Consider the following 18,060-nt stretch of genomic DNA (forward strand, 5'->3'; position numbering starts at 1 on the left):
AAGTAAAATTATTTTATTTTATTAATTTCAAAAAAATAAAATGTATAAAAGCATTCAGTTATCACTTTCGCAATTAAATTTCTCTTCTTTTCTATTTTTTTTTATCAATAATTATTAATTAAATAATTTTATTTGTATAATAGTTAATAAGCCAATAAGTTAATATAAAAACTTTCAATTTCTAATCACTGTAATTTTTATGAAATTAAATTTCTGTAAGTTTTATTAAAAAAATTAAAATTTAATAATTTTATGAAAATGCTCATAAAATTAAGTGATCACATATAAAATTAAGTGATCACATATAAAATTACCAAAAAAATAAAGTGTCACAATACTCAAGGGTGGCAAATTCCTCTTTTATTTGGAATGAGCCAAAAATTGAGAATGATGGAAAATAAGAGTGAAAAATAACATATAGAAATAACTATTTATTTTCCCTTTAATTAGAAGAGAGTAAATAAAAAGTAAATAAATTATTTTTTATTTGTATAATTATTTATTTTAATTTTAAATAAAAAATAAATATTTTATTATTTAAAAAAAATATATACTTTTGCCCTTACTTTACTCATAACATCCAGACAGAAGAGAAAATTAATTTTTCTCATTTTTATTTTCTTTTTTTATTTTCTTTAATAAAGATTCCAAACATAACGCTAAATAAAGTAGCTTTTCAATGTTTAAAATTAAAATTTTTTGTCCATATTTAACTTATTTATCAAGCCTTTTGATTTAAATTTAAATTAGTCCCTCTTTATAAAAGCATTACATAAGTTTATATTTTTAATGTTAATTATTAATAAATTACTTTCATATAAATTTAAGTTAACTATATTAAGAACTTAAAAATAGATAAAACTACTAGTACGCTCGTACATTGCACGTGTTTACATTATTAATAATTTAATTTAATTATTTATATATAAAAATAATTATATTGATTAAGATATTTTTATTTATTTTAGACATTATTTTGATTATAAAAAAATTAGATATTGTGAAAATAATTTAATAAATTAGTTTAGGTATATATTTGTTGAGTATATTTTATATATTTAAAATTTTAAATATTAAATATCATAAAATAGTAAATTAATAATATACAAAAAAATTTTAATATTTAATAATATAACTAATATGATTAGATTTTTAAAGTCATAATTAATTATAAATAAATATTAATTTTTAAATTTAAAAGAAATATACTAATATGTCCATCAAAACATAGAAAAATAGAAAAAAAAACTCAAAAATACTTAAAAATAGAAAAATAGGTTTAAAATTTATAAATTCATGAGCAGAAAAAATTTAGACCTCATAAATATTCCATATGAACAAAAAAAATAACTTTTTCCGATAATAGAAGTGATAAACAATGTAAAAATTCTTTACATTAATAATAATACAATATTGCTCACAACAGTTTTGTTGACTAAAAGTTGTTGCAACAATTTCTTTAACATTAAAATGGTTAATGATTTTAAATATATGAAAACAATAACGAATTATGCACTTTAGGAATTAAATTTCTCGTCTTCCATTAGGAATATTACAAAATTTTGTATTGTAATTTATTAAGCAAAATTCTATGCTATAAACTTTCATTCATTGAAAGATTATTAGACAATTTTGATTTTGTCTCTATTTAAAACACTATTTCTTAGACTATAGCCATTTCAAACTTTAATTTTCATAAAGTGGGACTCTCGAAGTCTAGGATTATTAGTCAAATACCAATTTCACGTTTAGAATCACATTCTTCCCGACAAATTTTAAATAACATTTGAAAAGATAAGGAGAAAAAAAAAAAGAAAATGAGATGTCATAATGTAGAAATTCAAATAAGACTTGACATGCTTGATGGTAGGAGAGCTATTTGGAAATTTGCTGACAATTATCTATAGCAAGTTCATACAAAGGTAAATCATCTAAGCACCCCTTTAATTTCTCCCATTTAAATGCAACCCTTGTAGCTTTCTTAACCTTATTGAAATGATCTTCATTTCTCACTAAGAAATACAACCCTTTTGGTAATTCAGTCACCATATGCACAAATAGGAGTATAAATGAATCAAGCTGCTTGTGAGCTACTCGAGACTCGGCTTGATAAAAGCTCTGCTCAGTTCAATTCATTTTCTAAACAAGCTAAGCTCGAGCTCGAATTTTAGGCTCGTTTAAACAAGCGGAGCTTGAACTTAGCAGTATTTGGCTCAAGCTCGAGTTCGAGCTCAACTCATTTACAGGCTTGTGAGTTGGCTCGTTAAACAGGCTCGTGATTTGGCTCACTAAATAGGTTCGCGATCTGACTCGTTAAACAGGCTTGTGAATAAGTTCGTAAAAGGCTTATTTTAAGGCTCGTTCATAAACTCGTGAATAGCTAGTTTATAAAAATATTTATATTAGTAATTGTAATGTATAATGTTATAAATATATTTATTGTAACACCCCTATTTGTATAGTCTGATATATTTCACTGTTCCGGTGACCCGTGTCGGTCCGGACAATTAAGGGGATTAGAACTACATCTAAGATACGTAGATAAGCCCTAAATGCAAATAATTAGTAATTGCCAAATAGTTAAATATAAGTAAGAAAAACAGAACATAAAAAGTTAAATGAGCCGGGAGTCACAGCGATGGGTGACCTTCTCGGGAAGTGACTGCGAGGTCAGTCTTAACCCCAATTCTGAACCAGAAAATGTGATGTCGCGGTTCTTAGGACTATTGCGAACACAATGGAAAAGAGAAAATCACAGAAAATAATTGTTAAGTAGGTCAAATAATTAGGTCAGAGATCCGGAAGAAATATGGAATAACTTGCAAACCGGATTGAACCAGCGAAGGGCAATTTGGTCAATTCACCCTTAGAGCTGACTCCTGACCTAACTGTCTAATAAAATCGGAGAAATAAAAACTTCGGGATCGAAAATTAAATTAAAGAACTAATGAAAAAAAATAAATGAAAATAAAAAAAGAGAAAAGAAAAGTTATTGCATCACCATGATGAGCTCATATGTGACATCATAAATAATTTTAATTTTCCTAAATAAATTGACCAAGTCAAAAGCATATGAAATACATAAAATACATTAAAATTAAAATAGAAAAATCACTCCTTCTTCTCCAAATTTTCGGCAGCCACCACTCCCATAACCCACCATTTGCTCAACCTCCATTAACAAGCTTTTAAAGCTTGAATCACTTGATTTTATCCCATAAATTCCAACCCTAAACCCTAAAAAGCTTCCAATCTACACTAGACAAGGTGATTAAGCAAGAAAGAAAGAAGAAAAGAGGAGAAGAAGTGAGAATTGGAATTCAAGTGGAGGTATGTTGTAACACCCTAGGTAAATCCCACATCGACAAAACACAGGAGAGATGCTGGGTTTATAAGTTGGTGGTTCGTAACCCATAGTGACGCGTTTTAAAACAGTGAGGGCTTCGGCCCAGAGCGGACAATATCACTAGTGGGCCGAGCCATTACATTTGTGGTATCAGAGCCGCTTCGCGTGCAACCTTGAACAATGGTGGGGCAAACCTCAGCGAGGACGCTGAGTCCCATAAGGGGGGTGGATTGTAACACCCTAGGCAAATCCCACATCGACAAAACACGGGAGAGATGCTGGGTTTATAAGTTGGTGGTTCGTAACCCATAGTGACGCGTTTTAAAACCGTGAGGGCTTCGGCCCAGAGCGGACAATATCACTAGTGGGCCGAGCCATTATTGTAACACCCTAGGCAAATCCCACATCGACAAAACACGGGAGAGATGCTGGGTTTATAAGTTGGTGGTTCGTAACCTCTAGTGACGCGTTTTAAAACCGTGAGGGCTTCAGCCCAAAGCGGACAATATCACTAGTGGGCCGGGCCATTACATTTGTGGTATCAGAGCCACTCCGCGTGCAACCTTGAGCGATGGTGGGGCAAACCTCAGCGAGGACGCTGAGTCCCATAAGGGGGGTGGATTGTAACACCCTAGGCAAATCCCACATCGACAAAACACGGGAGAGATGCTGGGTTTATAAGTTGGTGGTTCGTAACCTCTAGTGACGCGTTTTAAAACCGTGAGGGCTTCAGCCCAGAGCGGACAATATCATTAGTGGGTATGTAATTTAACTTTACAATTTTAGCTTATTTATTGTGTTTATGGCTTAATTAACCAAGAAAGTTACTTAAAATGAAAAGAAAACAATTGTTGGGGGAGGAATTGGGATTTCGGCCAGCCTAAGTGAGGTTAGCAATTGAGTGATTTTGATGAAATTAAATGGCTAATTGAGGTAAATTAGTTATATGGACAATATATGTACACTTTAATTTCATTGAATTACATAAATGAGTAATTAGGGTTCTTGGCATCTTGGAAATTGGGAAAAATTTGTGGAATTGGTCAATTAATGCCATTGACCTTACTTGAGTTGAGAAATGGTCAATTGTGACCATTTGTGGTGTATGTGAATTGCTAGAACCAAGTTACAATTCGGATTGGTTAGTGATCAGATTCTAGCAGCTTGACCTAGGTCCTTTTCAGGGACCAAAACTGAAAATTTATCAACCCAATTGGTGTGAGGCTAATAGGGAATGAAACTAGACACATAATGGACCATTTTTCGTTTAGGAAGCATGCCCAGAAAATAACCATAGCCTAGTGAACAATTAGGTCAAACTCGGGTGTAGTGCACTACCACTGTACCAAAATGACCATTTAGCCATAATTGGAGCTATACAGGTCCAAATGGCCTGATTTTTGTGGCATTGGAAAGGTATGACATAGAACTACAACTTTCATGAAGAACACAACCCAAATTCTGCCCATAACCCAGTCATTTTGCTACTCAAACTTAGTGATTCAAAACTGCCAGAACCAAATTAAGTACCTAGAAATTTTGGGTTAGACCAATCAGGCCAACCATGTTTAAATAGCCATAACTTGGGCTAAAAAACTCCAAATGGAGTAATTCAAAAAGGAAATTAAAGTTAAGACAATAAGGAACAAGTTTTATGAAGACCACTTTACCAAATTCCAACAATAACATGACCAATGGAACAGTACAAAACAAGACACCAAATCTGAAATTTTAAAATTTCACCTAAGAGACTTAAAATTTGAGGAAACAACCAAAACCAACAAATTAGGTAACCAAAATGTGGTATGTTGGTGAAATTAAAATTCCCATACCTACTAAGCATGAGAAAGTCAACAATTTGACTTTAATAGTGTCATGAATAGTAACCCCGAAAGGAAAAATTTTAAAAATGTTAATTTAAGCATATTATGACTCGAAATAAGTAATTGTGAAATTCTTTAGTGGATTTATTATAAATTTTGATACTGAAACACTGTAAAATTATGTATTCCAGTTGAAAAGAATACCGAAAAAGAACCCGAGATATCGAGTCAAGGCCTAGAGGCGACTCGCACAAGGTTTGTGCACAATATAAAATTTGTTTTTAAATTTCTTTTGCAATTGTATAAAATGAATTGTGATTTATTTTTATTGCAACTTTGTGATTGAAATGAACAAATTGTGTTGACCTAAATTGTTATAAAGTTTAATTGTATGTGTTTGATTTGGCAATAAATGCTTTGTAAATTGCTAAGATAGTTTTGAAACCACAGTGTCATGACCATATATTTGAATGCCTCACTAGCATGACTAGTGGTAGGAATTAGTTTTGAATTTTGATTCCCTCTCTGACTAAAGTATTGAGGTGTGTGCCAGTAGAGGAAGAAATTCAATGGGTACCAATAGATTGAGCTAGCTAGCCTTGTGATTCCTCATAAGCCTCTGGCTATTGAAATGAACATTGTTCTGATGGCATGATATAACTGTGTGTTTTTATTAAATTGTTTTGAGACTTCCGAAATGAGACTGTTTTGACTAAAATTATAAATTGTCTTTTGTATCTACTTTTCATTTTCAGCACCATATTTGAATAAATGTGATTTGAATTATGCATAAAATGTTATTTTAGTATGTTGTGCACCATTGAGTTATAGTACTGAGCAATGGCTGTTTATTGCTATCGCAGATAGAGAGACTAGTAGAGCAGCAAAGTGAGCTGCTGAGGATCTCGGAGCTACATCCTTGAGATTTTATCGGGTATAATTTTATACCCTTATTGTAATGTTTATTTTGGTGTATGTAACTGTATGTACATATATAAACTGGTCTTAAACAGTTGTGTAGATTTTGTAATAATATTATTTTGGATTTTCTGATGTAATTTTTGGGTTGATGAATTTAAATGAATTTTTCTTTAATGCAATGTGTATAAATTTAATTATTACTAATTTTGAAAATAATTGAATTGACATTTTGAGTTGTGAAATATTGATTTGAATTATGGAGTTGGGAGAAATTGTGTTGAGTTGAATTTGGTGGTTGATTTTGGTTGAAGTGATATATTTGGAAGTGTTTTCTACAGGTAAAATTTTTTGTTTTTCTCAAATACAGCCGGCACTATGCCGAAATTTTTCTAAAATTTACGGAAAAATAAAAATGAACAAAAATTTTAACTAGTCTTAAAACTTCAAGTAAATATTTGTAATACCTGCAATAAAAGCTCACCACTTTAAAAAAGTGAGAAAATTTTTTTAAAATCTCTTGTAGTATATTTAATGGGTTATCGGTAGACAGAGTCAGTAATTCATTAAGTATACTATGGGATCATGTTATGCCTTACAGAGGAGTAAGGTGTGACATGTTTTAGTGGTATCAGAGCAAATTTTTAAAGTATGTTTTTACTTGTGACTTTGTCTATTTCTTTGATGAGTACAACTGTTCAATGTCCTTATTTATTACATACAGTGCATTACATTATAAATATGAACTAACGGAGCGGAATCTCCTTGTGTTATTTGTCCAGAAGATATCCTACCCCCAAATTGTAATAAAAGAAGGGGACCGCTCAGTTGAGCAATCTGTGGAGGCTGAGGCACAAGAGGAAGCCCCAGCTCTCCAAAATGTTAGTGGTTTAGTGGCACCGGCCCCACAAATGCCGTATTTTCTGCTGGTCGCCTAGCAGATGGCTGCTATGTTCCAACAGATGGCTGTAAGTATGCCTATTCAAGCTCCACTTCAGACTCCTGTGGTGCAACCTCAGGCTCCAGCCAGACAATATGATAAGCTATTGAAATATGGGGCTACAGAATTCAAGGGTACAGTAGATCCTCTAGAGGCAGAGCAGTGGCTGGAGAGAATGGATAGAGTATTCAATATTTTTTATTTTATTAATATATGCATGACAATAATTTATTCAATTAAGGATCTGTAACTATAAAAATATAAATATAAATATTAAATAAATCATAATAAAAATTAAAATTGCCAATGAATTTTTTATGTAAAGTTTAACTTAGAATTTTAATTTATGTGTTTACTTTTTTTTTTCCATTTACTTTCTCTCCCAAACAAAGCCTTGATGTCACAAATGGCCGAGGGTTAAGTTAACTATCTCTACTATCATGTATTATCTTGATGAATTTTTTTTGCCTAAATTCATCATAAATCTAATAAAATGTATGATAGAATACATTTATTAAATATATAGATCTCACAATTTATTATTAGATAATTTATTATAAATAACTTGTTTAATCATAATTAAAAAATATTTATAATTATTTATTTAAATGTTTAATATTTTTAGTCCAATTGATTATTATTATTATTATTATTATTATTATTATTATTATTATTATTATTATTATTATTATTTTGCCAAATGCCCAATTCAACTTTTAAATTTCAGGTCTTATGAGTTTGCTACCTCTCTCCTAAGTTCTCAACTGCGAGTGCTTTAATTTTTTTTTTTTTTTTTATAAACTCTCAGCTGAAAGTTTTATTAATTTATTAATTTATTTATTTTCATTTTCAACTATCTTACTATTTTATTATACATATATAGCTATAAGTTTGGTGAGCTATCATAAGATATGTTTAAATTTGCGTATAGTTTTGTAAAAAATAATTTTATGAGTCATAGAGAGAGTCGATGAAAAATATATAAAAAAAAAAATATATGTAAATATGATTTTTTGTAGCAGAAGAAATTTAATTATTAGAAAAGAAAATGTGAAAGTCGAAATAGTGGGAAATAAAAGAAAAAAAAATTTAAATAGAGTTTGATAATTAGTTTAAAAAATATTTTGATATTAAATAAATAATGGTAATAATTTTGTGATATATATTCAGATTTTTTTTTTTTTTTTTTTTTTACTTATTGTGACACCTACTTCTAATATCATCATAATGTGCAAGAGAAATGTTGAAAAAAATAATAGTAAAAAAGACATAGAAGAAAATATATTTAGAATTCTGTAGAATATAAGCAAAGGTGAATTTTATGGTTATTTTTTTTTTATTAAAAAGTATTATTATTATTATTATTATTATTATGGAATTCCATTCCAGAGAAAGATCAGTCAACATCTTTGGAGCAACCACATAATGCATATGCGAAGCCATTGTGTGAGCACAACTCTTTAACGTTCTATAGTAAAAAAGTTAAAAAAGAGGTCGAAGTGGGAATTTTATAGCAAGGCAAAAGAAATATGAAAAAAAAAATGATCGGGAGGACTAGAAAAGAAAAAAAGGAGAGAGATAAGGGCGAGTACTATTCGGTTTGAATAAATAAATCGATCTGAATTGTTTTAATTCGAATTTTTTTATTGTGATTCGATTTTGATTTTAAAAATATGCTCTTAATCTTTTGGAGCAAATGAACTTTGTATTATTTTTCTTACCTTAAAGAATTCTATATCTATCGAAGGTGGCAAAAAAAAAGAAACTGGCCTAGACTTTAGAATAAGCCTGTTAGTTTTATACCATAAGACCTGCCTACCAAGAAATTTTTATACGGTCCATCATAATCTGAGACATAATATATATTGTATAACTTATATAAGAATGACAATGAGTAAGGTATTCGCGAAAATCATCTTATTTGATTTCGAACTTGATTAATATTTTTAATACTCAAACTTACGCTAAACCTAATTAAAATTTATTTTCAACCGATTAAATCGGTCCCTAAAAAATTCTTTTATTAATAATTTGTACTAATTTTATTTATTTAAAATATAAAAACAGTAACCTCCAAATCACGAAGAGACAGAAAATTAAAAGAGAGATGGGATATCAGCATTTCACCCATAGATGCTTATCAAGAAAAAAAAAAAAAATCCGCCATTGGCATCTCTTGACACCTCTTCACTTTGATGAAGAAAGTGAAGAAATCAAGTGCATGGCCTGTGAAAGACTAATTATTGCTATTGAACCGTCTCATGGTTGCCTTTCATGCAAATATTTCCTCCATGACCAATGCCTCAATCTAACACGCTGGCGTCGCCACACATCTCACAATTCTCACTCACTAACCCTCCTTCCTACCCCAACATATTCTTATGGGTCCTATTCATACGATGCATGTGGGGTTCCTAGAAGCTCCTTCAGCTTTAGCTGTGCTCAATGTGAGTTTGATTTGCATACCCATTGTGCCGATTTACCTAGCACAGTCATTATTGATGCACACCCTCATGAGCTTAAACTCACCTTTGATATTCCTTATGATGGGAATGGGAACATTTCCATTGTGCGTGATGAGTACGGTGGAGTGGACAAGAGTTTTTGGACCTACAAATGTGTTGATTGTGCGTTTGATTGGCATTTGAACTGTGTGAAGACTGATCAAGGGACAGGATTAAATCAAAACCAGCTAGAGACACAGGAAATGGTGGGTGGGCAACCAAAAGGAGCTAATGATGCATTGGATCCAATTAGGCAAGCAGCAAATCAGATGATGGAAGATCAGCTTGAGATGATGAGATTGCAAAATCAGTTGAACAGAACCAGACTGATGGCATCCGCAAATCTAATGACGTGGGCATGGCGTTGGCTTGATTACGTCAACTAAATTTCAATATAGTCATCTTTGTTTGTCTTCGTTTAGTTTGCATGACTTCCAACAAATTAAACGTCAAACAAGGCTGTAAAAAGACATAAAAGGGGCAATAAGCTGCACTCAAAGTATTCCCTTAGCTATCAGAAATTTAGGCTCCAGTCTATAGGTAACCACAATATAACTGTACAATGTACACTATTTAATGATATGACAGTCTACTATGCTGGCTAACCTGCAAAATAATAATAATAATAAACACCCTAGCCCAACTGACTTAACTGACTTAAATAACTTTCAGTCTTAAATCACCTGATCCAAAATGGTTAATCAAGTTATTTAGTAGCTAGGACTAAGGATTATATTAACCCTTTATCTTCTTCTTGCTCCAGCGAATACTAAATAAAATTTATAAGCAAAGTTATGTATGCAATTCCTAATGTATTAGCTCTGGCAATGCAGATTCTTCCTATCAAAGAAATGCTTTCTTGACAAGCAATCAATTGAACATCTATCTCACACTCTGATTGTAAATGATTTATCCCACATAATCCTTGGCTCTGCTGAAACCAGTCCGCATTCATTTTGCATCCTTGTAATTGCAGGACCTGCCACCCAAGAGAGTAAAAACTTGCAATTCAAACGAAAATTGTACCAAATCTCAATGCTGATATGAGCAAAACAAATGTTTTGAAAGTTTATAAAGATTTAACATTAGTCTCACTCTTTAACATTAGTCTCACCTTAGAAACATAGGTTTGCACACTTCCCTGTAAGCCAGAATTGAGGACAAGAAACATATCTTCCTATCATCCATTCCGTTTGGAGAGGAAAACGACATGTTCTTTGGCGATTATTAGCAAGTGAGAGTATTTATATCAAGAGAGAAATCATATCCACCGCCCAGCGCTTTAAAAGTAACCTGAGGTGGTTGTTCATCGCCATGTTTCAGTCTTTTAAGGGGAGGCTCCTCCTCCTCCTCTAGATGGATACAACACTTAACTATCCCATCGTAACTGCGTCGTCCTTTCATATCTTCAACAAAAAATTGGAAGACCATGCTATTCTGTATGAAATTAAGAGAAGAACGCCAAAAGGAGATGTTTTCTGAATGAACAACCATTCTATCCGTCCAACCATAACCAAGAAGAAAATTATTTTCATCCCAATAGCGATCAAATTGATATTGGCTATGTCCAGACTCGTTTATGAAATGGACTGTGTATCCAATTCTTAGGAAACGATAAGGATGACAAACTTTGGGATCAAAAACAGCACAAAATGTGAAACAGGTAGATTTCACCAGCTCCAGTTGTCTAAATGACAAAAAGAAAGAAGATCCAGAGTCATTCTGATACTTGATCCATTGTGGCACTTCACTTCCAGGGAAACATAACGCCTGTGCTACATGAAAAATCTTGTTACACACATTTACCATATAGTATGATAAACTCTACCAACAATATGAAAAAAAATAAAAAAATAACAAATAAGACACTAAAAGGTCTTATGATACGGAGAAAGAAAGAGAGATATACCACTTCCCTCTGCCAAGAAGTTGCCAATAAATGGTCCACAATTTTACTGCATTCATCCCCATCCAAATTGATGCAGTTGCCAAATTGTAAAGCTTTAATACTCTGGAGTTGGAATAAACAGGATGCTGATTCAAGACAAGTGCAATTATTTGCAGATAATATGCTGAGAGATGGAAGCTCTGGCAAATATTTTAGTCTCATGCAATCACTTAATTCAAGTTGAACTAGTCTTGAAAGTTTTTTGATGGTATCTGGTATTGTCTCGAAATTATTTCCACCAATGTACAATTCTTTCAATGACACTATATGGCAAAGAGTGCTAGGAAATTCTAGCAGGCCACAAAAATCTAGATTAGCCACCACTAGAAGAGGAAACCCTGTCAAAGATGGTAGTGTTTTTATACCAGAGCCAGATGCCGTAATACGCCGCAAAGATTCTAAATTCCCAAAGCTCTCTGGCAGTCCATGCAGAACTACGCAGTCAGAAATGTCAACCACTATAAGTTGTTTCAGATTGCCAAAGCTGTCCGGTAATTTTTTTATACCAGTACCATATGCCTGAAGCACCTTTAGAGATTCTAAATTACCAATGTTTTCTGGCAGACCCTGCAGATTTACACAATTGCCAAGAAATAAGGCTGCAAGATTTTGCAGACTGCAAATGCTTTCTGGTAATTCTTTTATACCAGTACCACTGGCACAAAGATTCTCTAGAGACTTTAAATTCCCCAGGTTTGCTGGCAGACCAAGGAGATTCACGCAGTTCTCAACTGATAATGTCGCCAGTTTTTCAGATTGCAAATGCTGTCTGGTAATTCTTTTATAGCAGAGCCATCTGCTGAAATCTTCTCTAGAGATTCTAAATTCCCCAAGTTCTCCGGAAGTTCCTTTAGGTTCTCACAGCAACCGATACGAAATTCTCTGAGAGATTTGAGATTGCAAATGCTGTCTGGAAGACTTTCAAGCCCCGTCGACCAACCCAAATCCAACAAAAAAAGATGAGAGAGACCCCCAATTGAAGAGGGCACTTGCTCTATTGCATTTGTACTCATATATAAACTCCTTATATCACATGGAACCACTGGAAACTCCATGATTTTTGGGCAATTCTGTACGAAAAGAACCTTAAGACTTTTCAAATGAAGCAAGCTCGGTAAATCGCAAAGACTTGCACAACTTGATAGAAACAGTGAAGTAAGTTTGCTCAAACATTTTATAGATGGGGGAATTTCAACCAAACTTGTACATGTAAGCAAATTAAGAACCTCAAGATTTGGGCATCCAGACAAGTCTGGAATTCTGATTAGATCCTCAGAGAAGCTGAGGTTAACATATTTCAAATTTCCAAGATGCTGTAATGAAAATGTGAAGATATACATGTTAGGGAGATGGACCAAATTGAAGACACTTTGAAAGTATATGAAGAAGTATAGAAGACTACCTGAACTCCATTCCAAAGTTCCCTAATTTTGCTATTAGTCAAGCAAAGATCAACAAGGTTCTCAGCACATGAACTCAATGGCACATATTTCAAAGGGTATTGATACCAGTGCAGTAACCTTAGCTCATCTGGAAGAAATTTGAGTCCTTCCGAGAAGTTTACTCTGTTTTGACTGAGTACTGAACAGTAGAACTTGAGAAACTTGAGATTGTACGTTCTCTCAAAGACCGTAGGACTTAGTTCCACCTCTCTGATATTGGACATGTCCAGCGATATACCTTTATTTGCTCCAGTCCCCTGCTTAAAACAACCAAAGAGTAAATTAGATTCAAATATATGAAAAAGGTGCACACTAGTATTATAGGCATTTCATGCCAATGTCAAAAGAAAGGGAAAAAGGAAAAAAGAGTAAAATCTCAAAGAACTTGAAAAATATATCCAAGTATTTAATTCTTGCCTCAGCTCTTGTCAACAGGTAACATATATCCTTAGGATGCCACAGTCTGCTACGTTGTCCAATCTGTTTTTCCTCGCAAGTAATATCCTTGCCCATTTGTTGCAGCAAGTCATGAATATGTAACTTGTTATTTGCAATAGAAATAAGGGACATATCAGCTAGACGACTGATTCCAATTATTGAGCCAGGGGTACCCAGTATATTTTCAACACGAACTTTATCTTCCCCTTCGAAGAAGCACACTATGTCAAGAAAAATTTCCTTGTCATATGCAGATAGAGCATCATAACTTAGTCTCAATATTCTCTGAACTTTTTCATCAGATGTACCTTCCAATTTTTCTAATTCATCTGCCCATTCTTTCACACTTCTACTATATAAATTGGAACCCAAAACTTTAATGGCTAATGGATTGCCTTGAGCATATTTAACTGCCTTCTTTGAAAACACCATATATTCTTTTCCTACATCATCTTGTTTGAAGGCATGGAAGCCAAAAAGCCAAGAAGCTTCACAGTCATTCAATTTCTCAACTTCATATATTTGAGCCTGCATGTTCCTAAGCAGTTGTTTATCTCTGCTTGTTATAATGAATTTACTCCCTGGACCATAGATAGCCGGTTTCCCTATGGAACGTTCTATTTGATCTGAATCACTCACATCATCAAGAGCAATGAGAACTTTTTCTCTTGGCAGCCTTCTCCTGATGGGCGGACCTAAATTACAAGTTTCCCTTCCTAATACTTGAAAAAGGATTTCCTGTCGTACTGTATCTGGTCCGCACTTTTCAAACTTTTCCCTGACATTTGCAGCAAAGCATCGCCTATTGAATTGACCAGAAATTCGTTCAAATAATTTCTCAGCAATGGTGGTTTTTCCTATTCCACCCATCCCCCATATTCCTAAAACACGCACAGACTCCAGGCATAATAAGGATTCAGCATCCTTGACACGGGAATCAATTCCAACTAACCCTTCATCACAAGAATCACATGGAAACACATCATTTAATTTTTCTGAAATGTGTTTGACAATTTCCTCAATTAGCTCGGAATCAGGCCTGCACAAGTAAAAAAAACCAAATGATCAACCACAACACGTGAAGAAAATCAATAAAAAAATTCATCATGATATGAAGACAATTTTAAATGATCAATCACGATTTAAATGCCTTTTTTTTTTATTATTTACCTTGATTGGAACTCGAAGTCAACACGTGATTAAAGGTTATAATAAAAAAAAATTAATATGTTTTAGTATCTTTGTAGGTTAAATAGAAAACAAATAAAAAGTAACTTGCCTAATGTCACGGGAAACCAACCCTGCTATCTCAGCAATTTCTTTCAAAGCTTGGCACCAGCTCTCCACCGTGTCTAACGAGTTCGTGAAATCTTCTCTATGCTTAGCAAGTGCGGCTCCAAAGCTACCTGTAAGTTCTTGAACATGGGTTGGATCTATACGGTAGAAAACCGGTAGAACCATTTGTTCCATGTCTTTCTTGCACTCAAGTATCTTCACAAGTTCTTCCAAACACCAGGGAGAATAAGCATAATTTTCTGAAAAAATGACCAACGAAAAGTATGACTCTTCAATTATTTCCAAGAGGGAGGATGAGATCTCTTCTCCTCTATCAAGTTTTTCATCCACAAAGGTATTGACTTCGTTTTGGCGCAAAGCCTCCCGCAAATGGCTGAGAAAACCATCGCGGATATCGGCACCTCTAAAACTAATGAACACATCGTACTTCTTCGATGGAAGAGTGATCAAGGAAGAAGAAGAAGAAGAAGCCATAATTCCTGATAATAGTAAAAGGGAACACAACAAACTGTATAAAGGAAAGAGGAAGACAATGTTTTTGTTTGTGCTGAGAAAATGCGAAATTTTGGTTAATCTTTCCAGTGAAAAAAAAAAATCGCTTTTACTAATGCTAAAGCACAAAAGCAAAACACAATAATTCTTATTAATTTGCCTACCTAATTTTGTTGAAAATTTATTAGCAAGAGGTTGATAGGTTTATATTGCTTTACGATTGTTTGGAAGGGGCACAATAATGATCAAATTTACGAGTTTCATTTCCTTTCTCCCCAAACATAGCCTTGATGTCACTTTGCTTTTGGTCAACGTCAATGGAAATTCTTGCCACTTGCAAAAGATATTTTTAGGCTGTGTTTGGAAGAAATTTACAAGCATTTTTTTTTTCTCATTTAGTGGCACCTTAAATTTTAGTTCAGCTTCTTGAACACTCCAACTTCTATTTTTATCTATTAAACACAATTTTTATATAATTAATAAATGGTTGTGTAAATGTACATAAATATGCATTATTGAAACTACTATAATAATATTGATATAACATTTTAATATAAAATTTTGTGGAGAATCTATTTCCACAATCTAATTTGTTAGAGCCATAACCAATTTAATAAATAATTTATAAAGAGTCTTAAACACCCTTAAGTAAAATTTTTTTATGAATAAAAAATATTTAAATTCAACTTAAAATAGCTCTCCATATTAATATCCTATATTATTTATTGTTTCTATCTTTAAATGAAAGAATAGAATAAGAAAATAATAATTTTTTCTTTATTTATGTTTTAAAAAATCTAACTATTATAAATTTTCAAAAATATTTTTTATTAATATTGGTTATTTTATGTTCAAATTTTATAATATAAATATATATTGGTGTCTAAAATTCTCAATTTGTACATATTTATAAAAAAAAAAATTTGATATGAATATATTAATTTCTTTAATCAATGTGTAATTAATCATTATGTAATATTTGTTTAAATATTTAAAATTTCATTGATTTAATATTTTTCTAAAAAATGTTTTTTAGAGGATTATTTTAAAAAAATTCGTTTATGAATAATTAAATATTTATTAATATTAAAAAATAATTATTTATAAAATAATGAGTGAATAAGGCATACCTCAATAAGAATGTATTATTAACATTTTTCTTGATAAGAGTTATTATTTTATATTTTTTAATTTAGCTATAGTTGGTAATTTAAAAAAAAATTGACAGTGGTAATTTAAACGAAAAGAGTTAATTTATTTAGAGAACTGTTAACTTATCAAGAATAGAGGTGTAAAAATTTTTTTATTGGCTACAAAATTTTTTTTTAATTTAATTAAAATCTTTTTAATAATTTGCTTTCTTTTTAAATTGACTAATAAGTTTGGGAGAAAATAGAGGATATAAATATAGCAACAATTTCAAATGAGATTGCTATATTTGTTTTGTTTTACTTAATTTTTAAATTTTTAAGGGTGTTTTAATCCTTTTTATTTTAATTGTGATCCCATTATATTAAGTTGTGAAATAGAGACTCCAATTTTTATAAGAATTTAAAAAAAAATAAAATGAATAAAGAAAAAAAAAGTGATATTAATATTTTTATTTTATTAATATATGTATGACAATAATTTATTCAATTAAGGATCTGTAACTATAAAAATAAAAATATTAAATAAATCATAATAAAAATTAAAATTGCCAATGAATTTTTTATGTAAAGTTTAACTTAGAATTTTAATTTATGTGTTCAGTTTTTTTTTTTTTTTTTTTCCGTTTACTTTCTCTCGCAAACAAAGCCTTGATGTCACAAATGGCCGAGGGTTAAGTTAACTATCTCTACTATCATGTATTATTTTGATGAATTTTTCTTGCCTAAATTCATCATAAATCCAATAAAATGTATGATAGAATGTATTTATTAAATATATAGATCCTATAATTTATTGTTAGATAATTTATTATAAATAACTTGTTTAATCATAATTAAAAAATATTTATAATTATTTATTTAAATGTTTAATATTTTTAGTCCAATTGATTATTATTATTATTATTATTTATTTAAATTTGCGTATAATTTTGTAAAAAATAATTTTATGAGTCATAGAGAGAGTCGATGAAAAATATATAAAAAAAATATATGTAAATATGATTTTTTGTAGCAGAAGATATTTAATTATTAGAAAAGAAAATGTGAAAGTCGAAATAGTAGGAAATAAAAGAAAAAAAAATTTAAATAGAGTTTGATAATTAGTTTAAAAAATATTTTGATATTAAATAAATAATGGTAATAATTTTGTTATATATTGAAATATTGAAAAAAATAATAATAAAAAGGACATAGAAGAAAATAAATTTAGAATTCTGTAGAATATAAGCAAAGGTGAATTTTATCGTTATTTTGTTTTATTATTATTATTATTATTATTATTATTATTATTATTATTATTATGGAATTCCATTCCAGAGAAAGATCAGTCAACATCTTTGGAGCAAACCTCCATTACATCAATAGGAAAATTAGAATTGAGAATTCAAGGACCAACCACATAATGCATATGCGAAGCCATTGTGTGAGCAGCAATATTGCAAGAGCGCGCGAACATATCTGACCTGAATAGATGAGAAACTACAGCACAACTCTTTAATGTTCTATAGTAAAAAAGTTAAAAAAGAGGTCGAACTGGGAATTTTATGGCAAGGCATAAAATTTTATTAATAATTTATACTAATTTTATTTATTTAAAATATAAAAAGAGTAACCTCCAAATCATGAAGAGACAGAAAATTAAAAGAGAGATGGGATATCAGCATTTCACCCATAGACGCTTATCAAGAAAAAAAAAAAAATCCGCCATTGGCATCTCTTGACACCTTTTCACTTTGACGAAGAAAGTGAAGAAATCAAGTGC

The 18,060-nt window shown here is 31.2% G+C and overlaps 2 protein-coding genes across 2 annotated transcripts; one reads left to right on the forward strand and one right to left on the reverse strand.

The window, feature by feature from the left end:
• The first annotated feature begins 9,134 nt into the window (after nucleotides 1–9,134).
• On the forward strand, nucleotides 9,135–9,984 carry LOC131182062 (protein VACUOLELESS GAMETOPHYTES-like). The gene has a single exon (XM_058150692.1). It carries the CDS (start codon nucleotides 9,135–9,137, stop codon nucleotides 9,915–9,917), a length of 783 nt encoding a protein of 260 aa, XP_058006675.1. The 3' UTR covers nucleotides 9,918–9,984.
• A 947-nt stretch (nucleotides 9,985–10,931) lies between these two features.
• On the reverse strand, nucleotides 10,932–15,242 carry LOC131182063 (disease resistance protein RPV1-like). The gene is made up of 7 exons (XM_058150693.1): nucleotides 14,639–15,242; nucleotides 13,339–14,398; nucleotides 12,882–13,178; nucleotides 12,200–12,792; nucleotides 11,441–12,134; nucleotides 11,023–11,355; nucleotides 10,932–10,937 (listed from the first exon to the last, which is right to left on the reverse strand). Exons 1-7 carry the CDS (start codon nucleotides 15,127–15,129, stop codon nucleotides 10,932–10,934), a joined length of 3,474 nt encoding a protein of 1,157 aa, XP_058006676.1. The 5' UTR covers nucleotides 15,130–15,242.
• Nucleotides 15,243–18,060: the final 2,818 nt, after the last annotated feature.

Source organism: Hevea brasiliensis, chromosome 8 (genome assembly GCF_030052815.1).
Source record: "Hevea brasiliensis isolate MT/VB/25A 57/8 chromosome 8, ASM3005281v1, whole genome shotgun sequence".
Classification (NCBI taxonomy): Eukaryota; Viridiplantae; Streptophyta; class Magnoliopsida; order Malpighiales; family Euphorbiaceae; genus Hevea; species Hevea brasiliensis.

Bases quoted from the DNA above. Each gene is read 5' to 3' on its own strand.
- LOC131182063 (XM_058150693.1), bottom strand. From the start codon at position 15,129: ATGGCTTCTTCTTCTTCTTCTTCCTTGATCACTCTTCCATCGAAGAAG. The intron at 13,179-13,338 runs GCAAGAATTAAA...TGTTTTAAGCAG, and splicing joins ACCTGTTGACAAGAGCTGAG to GGGACTGGAGCAAATAAAGG. The intron at 12,793-12,881 runs GTAGTCTTCTAT...TTTTCATTACAG, and splicing joins AACTTTGGAATGGAGTTCAG to CATCTTGGAAATTTGAAATA.
- LOC131182062 (XM_058150692.1), top strand. From the start codon at position 9,135: ATGGGATATCAGCATTTCACCCATAGATGCTTATCAAGAAAAAAAAAA.